A 15511-nucleotide genomic window follows, 5' to 3' on the forward strand; every position below is an offset into this window, starting at 1 on the left:
GACTCCGTCTCCAGTCACAAAAAAAAAAAAAAAAAAAAAAGAATGTAAGATGAGAAATTACTCTTTTCTAGTGTAAAAATGTATAGCTCTTAAGTTAGCTCTTCAAAATGGAGATTGTACGATACCACATCTCTCCATCAGTTTTTTTCAGTCGCATGATTTGGTTCGTAAACATGACTTTCCCACAGATTTCGTTTCTGGTAATATAAATGTGTTAGCTAGTTGTGATGTATTTTGGCTTTTAAGATATTGTTCCCACGTATGAAACTCACTAACATTGCTAAGTCAAAGCACCTAACTTTTCATTGACTCTAGCATTCAAAAATCTCACAAACCCTGGTCTGTCCATATCTTAAACGCTATACACCATTTTTTTTGCCGCTGCATTTATTCCACAGCCTGTGTACAGTGTGATCTGGCATATATGCAAGAACACTTAAGTAAAGCTCTGGATGCTTGATTGAGAAAAATACTTTCATTCTAAAAACAAAGAAGCTATATTAATCATTTTGAAAAGAGAATATTGGCCGGGCGCGGTGGCTCAAGCCTGTAATCCCAGCACTTTGGGAGGCCGAGACGGGCGGATCACGAGGTCAGGAGATCGAGACCATCCTGGCTAACACGGTGAAACCCCGTCTCTACTAAAAAATACAAAAAACTAGCCGGGCGAGGTGGCGGGCGCCTGTGGTCCCAGCTACTCGGGAGGCTGAGGCAGGAGAATGGCGTAAACCCGGGAGGCGGAGCTTGCAGTGAGCCGAGATCTGGCCACTGCACTCCAGCCTGGGCGGCAGAGCGAGACTCCGTCTCAAAAAAAAAAAAAAAAAAAGAAAAGAGAATATTTTACAACATTCCCTTGTCTACACTGCTTGGAATAAGCACTTTGGAATAAGACAATAAATCACTAGCATAAGGCAAAGGGGTTGACTTATTTGTTTGTGTATCATGGATCTTAGATTTACTGATCCTCAGATTTTTGAATTCCTGCTGATTCTCTTTCTCAAAATGAATATACCTGGATAAGGATTTTTTTTTTTTTTTTTTTCGACATAGTTTTACTCTGTTGCCCAGGCTGGAGTACAGTGGTGCAATCTCAGCTCACTGCAACCTCCTGGATTCAAGCGATTGTCATGCCTCAGCCTCCCAAGTACCTGGGATTACACCATGCCTGGCTAAGTTTTGTAGTTTTTTAAAGTTGAGACTGGATTTCACCATGTTGGCCAGGCTAGTCTTGAACTCCTGACCTCAAGTGATCCACCCGCCTCAGCCTCCCAAAGTGCTGGAATTACAGGCGTGAGCCACTGCACCCAGCCAGGATAATGATTTGATGAAAAACTTATCGTCAGTGATGTACCTCTGTGTCAAACTTAGATATGTAAGATGGGTTATTCTTTTTTTTTTTTTTTGAGATGGAGTTTCGCTCTTGTTGACCAAGCTAGAGTGCAATGGTACGATCTTGGTTTACCACAACCTCCGCCTCCCAGGTTCAAGCGATTCTCCTGCCTCAGCCTCCCGAGTAGCTGGGATTACAGGCATCCACCATGCCCAGCTAATATTGTATTTTTAGTAGAGACAGGATTTCACTGTGTTGGTCAGGCTGGTCTCGAACTCCTGACCTCAAGTGATGCATCCACGTCAGCCTCCCAAAGTGCTGGGATTACACTTTTTTTTTTCTTTGAGACGGAGTCTCGCTCTGTCACCCAGGCTGGAGTGCAGTGGTGCGATCTCAGCTCATTGCAAGCTCCGCCTCCTGGGTTCACACCATTCTCCTGCCTCAGCCTCCTGAGTAGCTGGGACTACAGGCGCCTGCCACCACGCCCGGCTAATTTTTTGTATTTTTAGTAGAGACGGGGTTTCACCGTGTTAGCCAGGCTGCTCTCAATCTCCTGACCTCGTGATCTGCCCGCCTCGGCCTCCCAAAGTGCTGGGATTACAGGCGTGAGCCACCGCGCCCGGCCCCAGCCAGGTTATTCTTATAAGGCTGTGTTTATCATAGGAGAGGATTTTGGAAAGAGGAGGTTGAGAGGATACTATAAATGTTATTCTCGCTTTCCTTTTATTCCCCACTTCTGATATCATCTTATAGTTGTTTTTCTTCACTTGTTGCTACCTTTCTTTAGTTAACTATTTTTTAAAGTTCTCGAATCAGTTGTAACCTTAACTCTTACTTTTTCCAAGTAATACTGAACCAAATTTAAATGATTAAGGTATGATGATGCTTTTCTTACTGTGCACCATTTCTGAAAGCTAATTGCCATTATCTCCATTACTGTGAAGGGAGGTAGTAGATACAATGGTGCGGCACTTCAAGATGCAAATATTTGGTGATCGGCAGCCTGGGTATGATGGCAAAAGAAACATGTACACAGCGCATCCACTACCAATCGGACGGGATAGGGTAAGTGTTAAAAACAAGAAATACTTAGTTCATTTAGTAGTAATTATACATGACAAAAATGTTTCCTTTTCTTCCCAACACCCACAAAAAAGATGAATGTTTGAGGTGGTGATATCCTAATTACCCTGATTTCATTATTACACATTGCATACAGATATCAAAATACCACATGTACCCCAAAAGTATGTACAACTGTCATTTCTCGGTTTTAAAAAATCTGTATGTGAGCAGAAATAAAAGTTTCTCTAATAACACATCAATTCTTAGAATTTTTTTTTTTTTTTTTTTTGAGATGGGATCTTGCTCTGTTGCCTAGGCTGGAGTGCAGTGGTTTGGTCTCTGCTCACTGAAACCTCTGCTTCCCAGACATGATTCTCCTGCCCCAGCCTTCTGAGTAGCTGGGATTACAGGCATGTGCCACCATGCCTGGCTAATTTTTCTTTTATTTTTTTCCTTGAGAGATGGATCCTTGCTCTATCGCCCAGGCTGGAGTGCAGTGGTGCAATCTCGGCTCATTGCAACTTCCACCTCCTGAGTTCAAGTGATTCTCCTGCCTCAGCTTCCCAAGTAGCTAGGACTATAGGCGTGTGCCAGCACGCCCAGCTCATTTTTGTACTTTATTAGTAGAGATGGGGGTTTCACTATATGTTGGCCAGGCTGGTCTTGAACTCCTGACCTCAGGTGATCCACCCACCTCAGCCTCCCAAAATGCTGGGATTACAGGCATGAGCCACCGTGCCTGGCCTTAATTTTTTTTTTTTTTTTTTTTTGTAGTACAGACGGGGTTTCACCATGTTGAACAGGCTGGTGTTAAACTCCTGACCCCAGGTGATCCACTGTCTCAGCCTCCCAAAGTGCTGGGATTACAGTGATGAGCCACCGTACCCGGCCAGAGTTGTTTTTTATAGTGATGATAGATTTGTTATTCTGTCCATATTCTCTTGTCTCAGTTAACTGATAATTGAAAATGAGATGAGCATTAGGATTTAGGTGGATTATGTCATCTTTACATAATTTCTAACATTAACCATGTGCTTTAACAAAGAACTACCTGAATCTGAACAACAGGGTTTTGTAAATTATAGAAAACTATATAATACTCACTTATGAAAATAGATTATAATAGCACAATACTTTTTTAAATGTTTATTTTTTTAAATTAGAAAAGTACTGTGTGAACATATGCTCATAATAAACTTATCCAGACAATCTAGAAATGCTGTGATTTACTGCCTCCCCCACTTATCTGCACCCTTACTTCCATTTTCCTTTTCAAAGGAAACTACTATAGTAGTTTGGTATGTATCTTTTTAGATATGTTATGTATATTAGCTATTTATACATATGTTGATGCATATTCTTACTGTTTTGCATGTCATTCTAGGATTTGCTTTTCATTTAACAATATGTCTGAAAGATCTTTCCATTTCTATACATTTATATCTACCTTATTTTTTTCAAATTTGTTTTTTATTGTTGTAAAATAATATATAATATAAAATTTACTATTTTTGGCTGGGTGTAGTGCTTCACCCAGCCAAAAATCCCAGTGCTGTGCGAGATCAAGGTGGGAGGATTGCTTGAGGCTAGTAGTTTGAGACCAGCCTGAGCAACACAGGGAGACCCATCTCTACCAAAAAAAAAAAAAAATTGTTTTAATTAGCCAGGCCTGGTGGTGTGCACCTGTAGTTCCAGCTACTCGGGAGGCTAATGTGGGAGGATCCCTTGAGCCCAGGACTTTGAGGCTAGAATTAGTTATTATTGCACCACTACACTCCAGCTTGGATGACAGAGCAGGACCCTGTCTCAAAAAAAAATTACGATTTTATGTTACAGTTTAATTGCATTATGTACATTCACATTGTTGTGCATCCATCATCACTATGCATTTTCAGAACTTTTTCATCATTCCGAACAAAAACTCTGTACCTATTAAACAATAATTCCCCATATGCTACTGTCTCTGGTCCCTGATAACCACTGTTCTACTTTCTATCTCTTTAAATTTGACTATTCAATGTACTTCATAGAAATAGAATCATGAAATATTTGCCTTTTTGTACCTGGCTTGTTTTATTTAGCATAATATTTTCAAGGTTCATCCATGTTGTAACATCTACCTTGTTTTTTCACTACTGTATAATGTTACGTATTAAATTATTCCCCTTCTCATGGACACTTAAGTTGTTTCCAATGTTATGCAATTATAAAAAATGTTAAAAGAAATATCCTTATGCGTATATCATACTGCATATTCTTGGGATCTTTCCCACAGCCATTGTAAACATTTATGCTTGTATTCATGTGTTTTTTTCTTTAGGTTGATATGGAGGTGACTCTTCCAGGCGAGGGTAAAGACCAAACCTTTAAAGTGTCTGTTCAGTGGGTGTCAGTTGTGAGCCTTCAGTTGCTTTTAGAAGCTTTGGCTGGGCACTTGAATGAAGTCCCAGATGACTCAGTACAAGCACTCGATGTTATCACAAGACACCTTCCCTCCATGAGGTTAGTACTTTGGTTTGGATTATTTTCCTACAAATGTCAGACTTTTTTGGTAGATTGCACTGGAGCCATTGAAAAATGTCTACGTAAGTCATAGTTCAAATTTGATTTCAGCTCCCAGAGTTGAGAGTGAAATGAAGGAACTTTCATATGTTTAATATGACACATGCAAACTCTTGTTTCTTCAGGTACACCCCAGTGGGCCGTTCCTTTTTCTCACCCCCTGAAGGTTACTACCACCCTCTGGGAGGGGGAAGGGAGGTCTGGTTTGGTTTTCATCAGTCTGTGAGACCTGCCATGTGGAATATGATGCTCAACATTGATGGTAGGATGGAACTCTCTTTATCCGATAACTCTTTGGGCTGGTTTTTGTTTGTTTGTTTGTTTTGGCCCTTCCTTTTTACCTGAAGTTAAGCATCCTTCTCTGTTCGTTAGTATCTGCAACTGCTTTCTACCGGGCTCAGCCTATCATTGAGTTCATGTGTGAGGTTTTAGACATTCAGAACATCAATGAACAGACCAAACCTCTAACAGACTCCCAGCGTGTCAAGTTTACCAAAGAAATCAGAGGTAAGTGTTTGCATTAATGTAGTCTTGGAGAAGCAGCTCAGCATGCTGCAAGGAGCCTGTGCTCTGGAGTCACACAGACCTGGGCTTCGGTCTCAGGCCAATCAGTTCTATCAGTGGGACCTTGGTCAAGTTCCTTAACCACTGTGAACCTTAGTGTATTCATCTCTAAGGTAAAGATAATAATATGTACCTTGTAGAATTGTTGTGAGAATTAAATGCAATTAGGTTTATAAAGCTTTCTAGCATAGTACCTGTCACATATCAGGCACTCAGTAAATGCTACCCTTACCCACTTAAAAACTTCCATTTTAATAGAATAACATAAATTCATTTATTACCCTTCTGGAATTTCTTTTCTTCTTTACTTGTTATTAGTTAGCTTCCCTCACCAGAACATAAACTTCATGAAGCTGTCTCCAGACCTGAAAATCACTGTCAGAACATAGTTGATGCTTAATAAATATTTATTGGATGAAATAATAAACTAAAGTAGATTGAGCATCTTAGGTCATCTGAGTTCTAATTTATTCTGCTTAGCTCAGGTTTTTTGCCTATAATGATGAAATTGTCCCCATATTCTTGGAATTTTTATCCTGTACAATGTCATGACATTTTGAAGACAACATTTGAATCTGTTTTTGTCACTATGATTTTAATTAACTGATGTTTTGCCTTTTAAAAAAAATTTCAGGTCTCAAAGTTGAGGTGACCCACTGTGGACAGATGAAACGAAAATACCGAGTTTGTAATGTGACTAGACGGCCAGCCAGTCATCAAACGTATGTTAACCATATCTAAAATAATACAATTACATTTTTAGTAACGGAGCTACTGTAATCATTTAAGAAATTGGTTATTGGCTGGGCGCAGTGGCTCACACCTGTAATCCCAGCACTTTGAGAGGCTGAGGTGGGTGGATCACGAGGTCAGGAGTTCAAGACCAGCCTGGCCAAGATGGTGAAACCTCGTCTCTACTAAAAATACAAAAAAAATTGGCCAGGTGTGGTGGCAGGCACCTGCAATCCCAGATACTTGGGAGGCTGAGACAGAGAATTGTTTGAACCTGGGAGGCAGAGGTTACAGTGAGCCGAGGTCATGTCAGTGCACTCCAGCCTGGGCAACAGAGCGAGACTGTGTCTCAAAAAAAAAAAAAAGAAAAGAAAAGAAAAGAAATTGGTTATCTTGGCCGGGCGCGGTGGCTCACACCTGTTATCCCAGCACTTTGGGAGGCCGAGCCAGGTGGATCACCTGAGGTGAGGAGTTCAAGACCAGCCTGGCCAACATGCTGAAACCCTGTCTCTGCTAAAAACTACAAAATTAGCCAGGCTTGGTGGCAGGTGCCTGTAATCCCAGCTACTTGGGAAGCTGGGGCAAGAGAATCGCTTGAACCTGGGAGGTGGAGTTTGCAGTGAGCTGAGATCACGCCATTGCACTCCAGCCTGGGTGACAGAGTGAAACTCCATCTCAAAAGAAAAAAAGAAAGAAATTGGTTATTTCATACTGAAATTTTCAAGATCACCAGAATCTTTGATTTTAACACGAAAGTTTTAAAACATTTTCTGAATATTTTTGGTAGAGATATTTATAAAACACATTCCTTGCCTTTAATTCGATTTACCTCTTAAGTAGAATATGTTAAACATAGATTAACGTTTATTTAATCTATGTTTTTATTTAATGATGCAGAGTCATTATAAGCTTTTTTTATTATATTGTTGTCATTCTTTTTTTTTTTTTTCTTTTGAAGACAGGATCTCACTCTGTCGCCTCCTAGGCTCAAGTGAACCTCCCACCTCAGACTTCCAAGTAGTGGGATTACAGGCGTGCACCACCACACTCACCTAATTTTTTTTGTAGAGGTGGGGTTTCGCTATGTTGCCCAGTCTGGTCTTGAATTCCTGGGCTCAAATGGTTTGCCTGTCTTGGCCTCCCAAAGTACTGGTACTACAGGTGTGAACCAGCATACCCAGCCTACTGTTGTAATTCTTAATACATGGCCCAAAAGATCTATTAAGGCCTAGATATCATATAAGGCTGTCAGGAGAAGACATATATATATATATAAATAAGTAAAATATATGATAAGACATTTTATATATATATAAGTATCTTCTAAAAAAAATATGCACTCACGTATATATATAGTGCTTGCCACCATCATGGCCCACTGCAGCTGCAACTTCCTGGGCTCAAGCAATCCTCCTACCTTAGCCTCCTGAGTATCTGGGACTACAGGCATGTGCCACCACACCTGGCTAATTTTTGTATTTTTAATAGGAATGGGGTCCCACTTTGTTGCCAGACTGGGAGAAGACATCTATTGCTTTGTGTTTTGTGTGGATTTCTCTCCCTCCCTTTGTAGGTAGCTGTCACTTCTTATAGCTGTTGGTGTCTATGGCATCTTCCAGCAGCATACTCCTTTCCATTTCCCCAATCTCATTTTCCTAATCACCCAACACTTCTTGTTTTTTTTTTTGGCTTTTTTTTTTGAGATGGAGTTTTGCTCTTGTTGCCCAGCATGGGGTGCAGTGTCGCGATCTCTGCTCTCTGAACCTCTGCCTCCTGGATTCAAGTGATTCTCCTGCCTCAGCCTCCCAAGTAGCTGGGATTACAGGCACCTGCCACCATGCCCAGCTACTTTTTTGTATTTTTGGTAGAGACGGGGTTTCTCTATGTTGGCCAGGCTGGTCTTGAACTCCTGACCTCAGGCAATCCACCCGCCTTGGCCTCCCAAAGTGCCGGGATTACAGGTGTGAGCCACTGTGCCCGGCCCATCACCCAACACTTCTAATCTACTGAAAACTGTGCCTCAGTGAGACCCTATATGTGAAAGTGCTTTAAAAATTTTATCTGTATCTTATTCTTGTAATCAAGATCATGTCTGACATAAACATAAATATTGGCTCTTCTAAATAAAGAGTTAAATATACAGTATACACTTTACTACATTTACATTATTTTGGTTACTCAGAGCCCCCCACACACACACCTTTTTTTGCTTATATTCTAGTCTGACTTTGTTTTAGATTCATGATTCTTAATTTTCAAACTTTAGTGCATATCAAAATCACCCAGAGGGCTTTGTCCAGATAGGTGAAATTTTCAGGTGGCTTCTGGAGAAATAAAGTGTATTATTTCAGTCTGATTTGAATAAGTTCTTCAGTATGACCTCATGTACACACTACATGAATTTCTTAAGAGTAGTAAAGTGGTATTTCATGTATTATTTATATTATACCATTGACTTCTTTCTCAGAAAAAAAAAGTTGCCAAAACCTTATGAAGTCACTGTTGAGAATTGTAGCATTTTGTTCTTTTCATTATTTAATTATTTCACATAACCCTGTCAGAATAATTAGACCTATAGACGTATGTAATCTTTGCTGAAAGATTATAACTCATATATTTAAATATCACATAGATGACCCTTACTGCACCATTACTTTGTAATGCTGTGGCAGTTAAGAAAGCAAGATTAACAGGCTGGGCACGGTGACTCATGCCTCTAAATCCCAGCATTTTGGGAGGCCGAGGCAGGCAGATCACTAGAGGTCAGGAGTTCAAAACCAGCCTGGCCAACATGGTGAAACCCTGTCTGTACTAAATATACAGAAATTAGCTGATCATGGTGGCAGGCGTGGTGGCAGACGCCTGTAATCCCAGCTACTCGGGAGGCTGAGGCAGGAGAACTGCTTGAACCTGGGAGGCGGAGATTGCAGTGAACCAAGATGGTGCCATTGCACTGCAGCCTGGAAAACAGAGGGAGTCTCTGTCTCAAAAAAAAAAAGATTGACCTTTGTTTTTTAAGTGACTGATGTAGGTAGGAATTATTAGTGGGCTTTGTTTGTTTATTGTTTAGAAAAGATAGAATTTGGCTGGGCACAGTGGCTCACGCCTGTGATCCCAGTACTTTGGTAGGCTGAGGTGGGCAGATCACTTGAGGTCAGGAGTTCGAGACCAGCCTGGCCAACATGGTGAAACCTCGTCTCTACTAAAAATACAAAAATTACAAGTGGTGGTATGCACTTGTAATCCCAGCTACTCGGGAGGCTGAGGCAGGAGAACCGCTTGAACCTGGGAGGCGGAGATTGCAGTGAACTAAGATGGTGCCACTGCACTCCAGCCTGGACAACAGAGGGAGTCTCTGTCTCAAAATAAAAAAAAAAATTGACCTTTGTTTTTTACGCGACTAATGAAGGTGGGAATTATTAGTGGGCTTTGTTTGTTTATTGTTTAGAAAAGAAAGAATTTGGCTGGGCATAGTGGCTCACGCCTGTAATCCCAGCACTTTGGGAGGCCGAAGTGGGTGGATCACTTGAGGTCAGGAGTTCGAGACCAGCCTGGACAATGTGGTGAAACCCCATCTCTACTAAAATTACAAAAATTAGCTGGGCATGGTAGCACATGCCTGTAATCCCAGCTGTTTGGGAAGATGAGGCATGAGAATCCATTGAACCTGGGAGGTGGAGGTTGCAGTGAGCTGAGATCATGCCATGCACTCCAGCCTGGGCGACAGAGTAAGACTCTGTCTCAAAAAAAAAAAAAAAACAAACAAACAAACAAATAAACAAACAAAAAAAAAAACAGAGAAAGAAAAAGAAAATAGAAGAAAAGAAAGAACTTGAAGAAATATTCTAAAAAAGACATTCTCTCCTATAGTTTTCCTTTGCAGCTAGAAAACGGTCAAGCTATGGAATGTACAGTAGCTCAGTATTTTAAGCAAAAGTATAGTCTGCAGCTGAAATACCCCCATCTTCCCTGTCTCCAAGTGGGACAAGAACAAAAGCATACATACTTGCCACTTGAGGTAAGTTAAATTTTCTTTTGCCAATTTGCTGATCTCTTGAATGAGTATATATTTTTAAGTAGAGTTCTAAACTAGTGGTGAAATTTAGTGTTAATTTCTAAAATATTTTTGGCAAATGATTTCACTATATAACCAAATTTTAATTTTTTTGGAAATGGAGGATGTAAGATACGGTTTAGCAAAGGTTTAAGATGTAGAACCCTTTACACAAACCAATCTCTCTTTGTTTGTTGGCAGGTCTGTAATATAGTGGCAGGACAGCGATGTATCAAGAAGCTCACAGACAATCAGACTTCCACAATGATCAAAGCTACAGCAAGATCTGCTCCTGACAGACAGGAAGAGATCAGTAGACTGGTCAGTAAGGCATGGTCTTCAAGATGAGCTAGCTTTGAGATAACAAGAAACAAAAGAATAGAAAACTCCTCCTGGGACACAGTTACTCTCTGGTTTTTATATATGCAGGCTTTCCTGTTCTTTAGGTGAAGAGCAACAGTATGGTGGGTGGACCTGATCCATACCTTAAAGAATTTGGTATTGTTGTCCACAATGAAATGACAGAGCTCACAGGCAGGGTACTTCCAGCACCAATGCTGCAATATGGAGGCCGGGTAAGCTTTTTATTTTATTCAGCAAGCTTCTTCCACAACCAGTCAAAAAGAGAATCATCCAAGGTTTTTCTACTCTGCCACTACTAAATTTACCCATAGTTTTATTCATTATTGCCTTTTGTATTCTGGCTCATACCTAATAGAATTTTGTTTATTCACTCATCAACAGTAAAATGGCCTTAGATTGTAATGTCTTTTCTCTTTTCTTTTGTTTCTTCTTCTTCTTCTTCTTCTTTTTTTTTTTTTTTTTTTCAAAGAATAAAACAGTAGCCACACCCAACCAGGGTGTCTGGGACATGCGAGGAAAGCAGTTTTATGCTGGCATTGAAATTAAAGTTTGGGCAGTTGCTTGTTTTGCACCTCAGAAACAATGTAGGGAAGATTTACTAAAGTGAGTATCTTCATATTTTCAGCTTAGTAATATCCCTTCCAGATATGAAAATACTGTCTTTATGTGAATGTGCTGTGTACACTGGCACTAAATCCCTGACTCCCATAGTGACACCATCTGGCTATACGAAAAAGACCTTGTATTATAGTAATTTGCAAACTTGGGAATTACATTAAGAATCTGACTCAGCTTCCTTACATGTAGAGCAAAAATATTTGAGTAACAAGGCGGAGGCAATGTTGGTTGGCAAATTCTTGAGTTCTTATTGAAGCTTCCTTTGGTATTAATTGTATCTTTTCAGCTAAAATTAAAAACTACCTTAGTTTTAATCATTAAAATTTACTAATGAGCTTGTTTTATCACAAGGTCTCTAGGTAAGAGTAGGTTCACATCTTACAGATGCAGCTATCTATATAAAAGTAGTAGTTAGTGGCCGGGCGCAGTGGCTCACACCTGTGATCCCAGCACTTTGGGAGGCTGAGGTGGGCAGATCATGAGGTCAGGAGATCAAGACCATCCTGGCCAATGTGGTGAAACCCCGTCTCTACTAAAATACAAAAAATTAGCCAGGCATGGTGGTGTGCGCCTGTAGTCCCAGCTACTGGGGAGGCTGAGGCAGGGGAATCGCTTGAATCCAGGAGGCAGAGGTTGCAGTGAGCCGAGATCTCGCCACTGCACTCCAGCCTGGAGACAGAGCAAGACTCCATCTCAAAAAAAAAAAAAAAAAGTGAGAAGAGTGAAAAAAATTTAAGAAAAGGGAACTAGAGTGAAAGAAAGGAATTCTACAAAATATTGGCAAATGCACCAAAGGAATGTTCTGAAAGCTTTATACATAGATTGAAGTAACTTCTTAAATCTAAAATTTAAAACTTCAAAGTGAATTTCGCTTTTTTTAAGTGATAATTTCTTTTGATATTTTTATTGAACCAAATCTGTTCCAAGTTTGAATGTAGTGCTAAATACACTGATTTTGTAACAGCATGTTTCTGTGTTCTCAGTTGAGTACAGGCTTACCCAGCTATTTCTGTACCAGGCTTACCAAAATGCATGTTACCTGAAATTTTGACCCTGCTTTTCTTCAGTCTGGAATATTGATTTGAATGTTTAAAAGATCTTTAAACAGTAGTGCTATTCTAGTTCAGCTGGGCATAATTATTTAAAAATTTCAATTGATAATCTGATAGCTTAGTAATACAGATTCTTTTCTGTTTAATTGCAACTTAAATCACAAGTTTAATTGCAATTGCCAGTCCATTTCCGGCAACCAGTTAAAGATTTTTATTTATTTGTTCATTTCTAAATTTGGCTAAGAATTTACAAAACTGAAGGAAGTATTTCAGAGGAAAATGAATGCTAGAAATGTACTCTGAAACGAAAAAACTGTGCTACTGGTTCTATTTTAACAGGAGTTTCACTGACCAACTGCGTAAAATCTCTAAGGATGCAGGAATGCCCATCCAGGGTCAGCCATGTTTCTGCAAGTATGCACAAGGTGCAGACAGTGTGGAGCCTATGTTTAAACATCTGAAAATGACTTATGTGGGCCTACAGCTAATAGTGGTTATCCTGCCTGGAAAGACACCAGTATATGGTATGGACCCTTTTAATGCTGAATGAGGGATGATTTCAAGCAGTAGATACAACAGTCAGGATAAGCTAGGTTATGCTGCAGTCACAAACCTCAAACTCTCAGTGGTTCACAACAACAAAGATTTGTTTCTTGCTCCTGTTATGCATCCACTGAAGGTAGACTGCCGCCTCTGCTCTGTGTCATCATGTCATCTCCACTTGGGGACCCAGCTTGGCAGAGCAGCTGCTATTTAGAGTGTTGCTGGCCACACATTTTTTTTTCTCTCTGCAACTCCTTGGCCACAACCAGCCATATGGCCTTACCCAACTTGCGTGGGAGCAGTGGGGATGGGGGTTGAGAATGTAGTGTGATACTACCATAGTCCTGGAAGCTGAGAGAACTGGAAATATTTGGTGAAAAGCACTTAGGAATATGAGAGTGAGGAAGAGTGCCACTTCCAGAAAAGGATTTGCTTAGTTTGTATCTATTATAAGAAGAATGATATAAAGTTATTTTGGCTATCATTTAAGTAAGGGATGTAGGAACTATTATTGTTGTTGAGACAGGATCTCAGCTCTGTCACCCAGGCTGGAGTGCAGTGTCATGATCACCGCTTATCTCAGCCTCAAAATCCCAGGCTCAAGTGATTCTCCCATCTCAGGCTCCCAAGTAGCTGGGAGTACAGGTGCCCACCACCACGCCTAGCTACTTTTTGTATTTTTTGTAGAGACAGGGTTTTGTCATGTTGCCCAGGATGGTCTTGAACTCCTGGGCTCAAGTCATCCACCTGCCTTGGCTTCCCAAAGCGTTGGGATTACAGGCATGGGCCAGCACGCCCAGCCAGTTTTAAACTTCTTTTTTTTTTTTTTGAGGCAGCGTCCTGCTCTGTCATCCAGGCTGTATTGCAGTGGCACGATCTTGACTAACTGCAGCCTCTGCCTCTTGGGTTCAAGTGATTCTCCTGCCTCAGCCCCCCAAGTAGCTGGGACTACAGGCGCATGCCACCACACCCAGCTAATTTTTGTATTTTTAGTAGAGATGGGGTTTCACCATGTTGGCCAGGCTGGTCTTGAACTCCTGATCTCAAGTGATTCACCCGCCTTGGCCTCCCAAAGTGCTGGGATTACAGGTGTGAACCACTGTGCCTGGCCCCAGTTTTAAACTTTATAAAATGTCTTTAACCTTCTCTCTACAGTTATCTCTAGTACTTAGAGAAAGAAAAAAAAAAAGCAAAAAAACAAAATAAAATAAAATTCAAAGGGCCGGTGTGTGTACTGAGAGGGAGGAGCTGGGAAGATTGATTCTTTTGCTAAATCAGTCATGTGGGAAGAGGCGCATGAAGGAACTGAGCAAGTCATGGCAGGCAGTACAGAGAATAAAGGAAGCAGGCTGGCTGCAGGGCCTGCAGGAGGGAAAAAAGGAGAGAAGGGAGGGCCTATCCAAACACGGGGAAAAATTGCCCTGGGGGTTTAGCAGATAAAAGGAAGATACATGAGAAGCATCTAGCACAGTGTACAGTATATAGTAGGTTATAAAGTTAATGTGTGGGTTTTTTTTCCTTTTGCTTTTAGTAATTAAGAGACCATTTAAACATGTTAAAATTAATAAATTATTTTTGTAGCGGAGGTGAAACGTGTTGGAGATACCCTTCTAGGTATGGCCACACAGTGTGTCCAAGTAAAAAATGTAGTGAAGACCTCACCTCAAACCCTTTCCAATCTTTGCCTGAAGATAAATGCAAAACTTGGAGGAATTAACAATGTGCTTGTGCCTCATCAAAGGTAAGATTCTGAATGCTTTCCCCACTTTTGTTTAAGATCTAACTTACATAATTTACAGGAAAACACACAAATATATATGCATCTAGATTACCTTTTCTCTTGTATATATGTGCACCCATATACCCAACACCCAAATAAAGATATAGAACATTTCCAGCACCCCATCAGACTTCCTTATGGCCCCTCCAAATAGATAACCCCCACAAGTGACCACCATTCTGATGTCTGTCAGTTATCTAGATTACTTTTGCCCATTTTTGAGCTTCATATAAATGGAATCATACAGTATGTACTATTTTGTGTCGGTCTTCTTTTGCTCGACATTATGTCTGTGAGATTCATTTGTGTTGTTGCACTTAGGAGTAGTTTATTCTTTTTCATTGTTGTGTATTATTTCATTACATGAATAAACCACACAATTTTAATTTATTCTACTATTGATGGATATTTTCATACATTCATTATACAATTCTACATTTTTGGTGAACTGAAATACTCTTTCTCTTGTGTGGAATTCCAGGAGTGTAATTACTGAGTTACAGAGAATACATATGTTTACTATTAATAGATATAGTCAAATAGTTTTCCAAAGTGGTTGTACCAGTTTACACTTACACTGAGAGTTCTAGTTGCTCTATATTCTTACCAACACTTGGTAGTATCAGTCCTTTTAATTTTAGCCATTTTGGTTGGGGATAATAGTATCTCATTATAGTTTTAATTTGTATTCCCTTGATGAGTAATGATGTTAAGCACATTTCCATATGCTCATTAGCCATTTGGACATCTTCATTTGTTTTTTTTGTTTCGTTTTGTTTTGAGATGGAGTCTCACTCTGTCACTCAGGCTGGAGTGCAATGGCATGATCTTGGCTCACTGCAGCCTCC

At 40.3% G+C, this 15511-nt stretch overlaps 1 protein-coding gene across 2 annotated transcripts in view; it reads left to right on the forward strand.

Annotated features, from left to right (window-relative positions):
• Window positions 1-15511, forward strand: part of AGO4 (argonaute 4, RISC catalytic component) — a 53407-nt gene that overhangs the window by 14406 nt on the left and 23490 nt on the right. For both annotated transcript variants that reach the window (XR_003115990.1, XM_025360283.1), the window contains exons 3-13: window positions 2275-2395; window positions 4716-4897; window positions 5083-5219; window positions 5330-5464; window positions 6156-6243; window positions 10124-10271; window positions 10509-10628; window positions 10754-10882; window positions 11140-11273; window positions 12680-12864; window positions 14465-14624. Coding sequence is in view for 1 of the 2 variants with exons in the window: in XM_025360283.1 (XP_025216068.1) it covers window positions 2275-2395; window positions 4716-4897; window positions 5083-5219; window positions 5330-5464; window positions 6156-6243; window positions 10124-10271; window positions 10509-10628; window positions 10754-10882; window positions 11140-11273; window positions 12680-12864; window positions 14465-14624 (1539 nt within the window). In the remaining variant the exon portion in view is untranslated. The remainder of the gene's footprint in view (window positions 1-2274; window positions 2396-4715; window positions 4898-5082; window positions 5220-5329; window positions 5465-6155; window positions 6244-10123; window positions 10272-10508; window positions 10629-10753; window positions 10883-11139; window positions 11274-12679; window positions 12865-14464; window positions 14625-15511) is intronic.

The sequence above is a fragment of the Theropithecus gelada genome, chromosome 1 (assembly GCF_003255815.1).
Source record: "Theropithecus gelada isolate Dixy chromosome 1, Tgel_1.0, whole genome shotgun sequence".
Classification (NCBI taxonomy): Eukaryota; Metazoa; Chordata; class Mammalia; order Primates; family Cercopithecidae; genus Theropithecus; species Theropithecus gelada.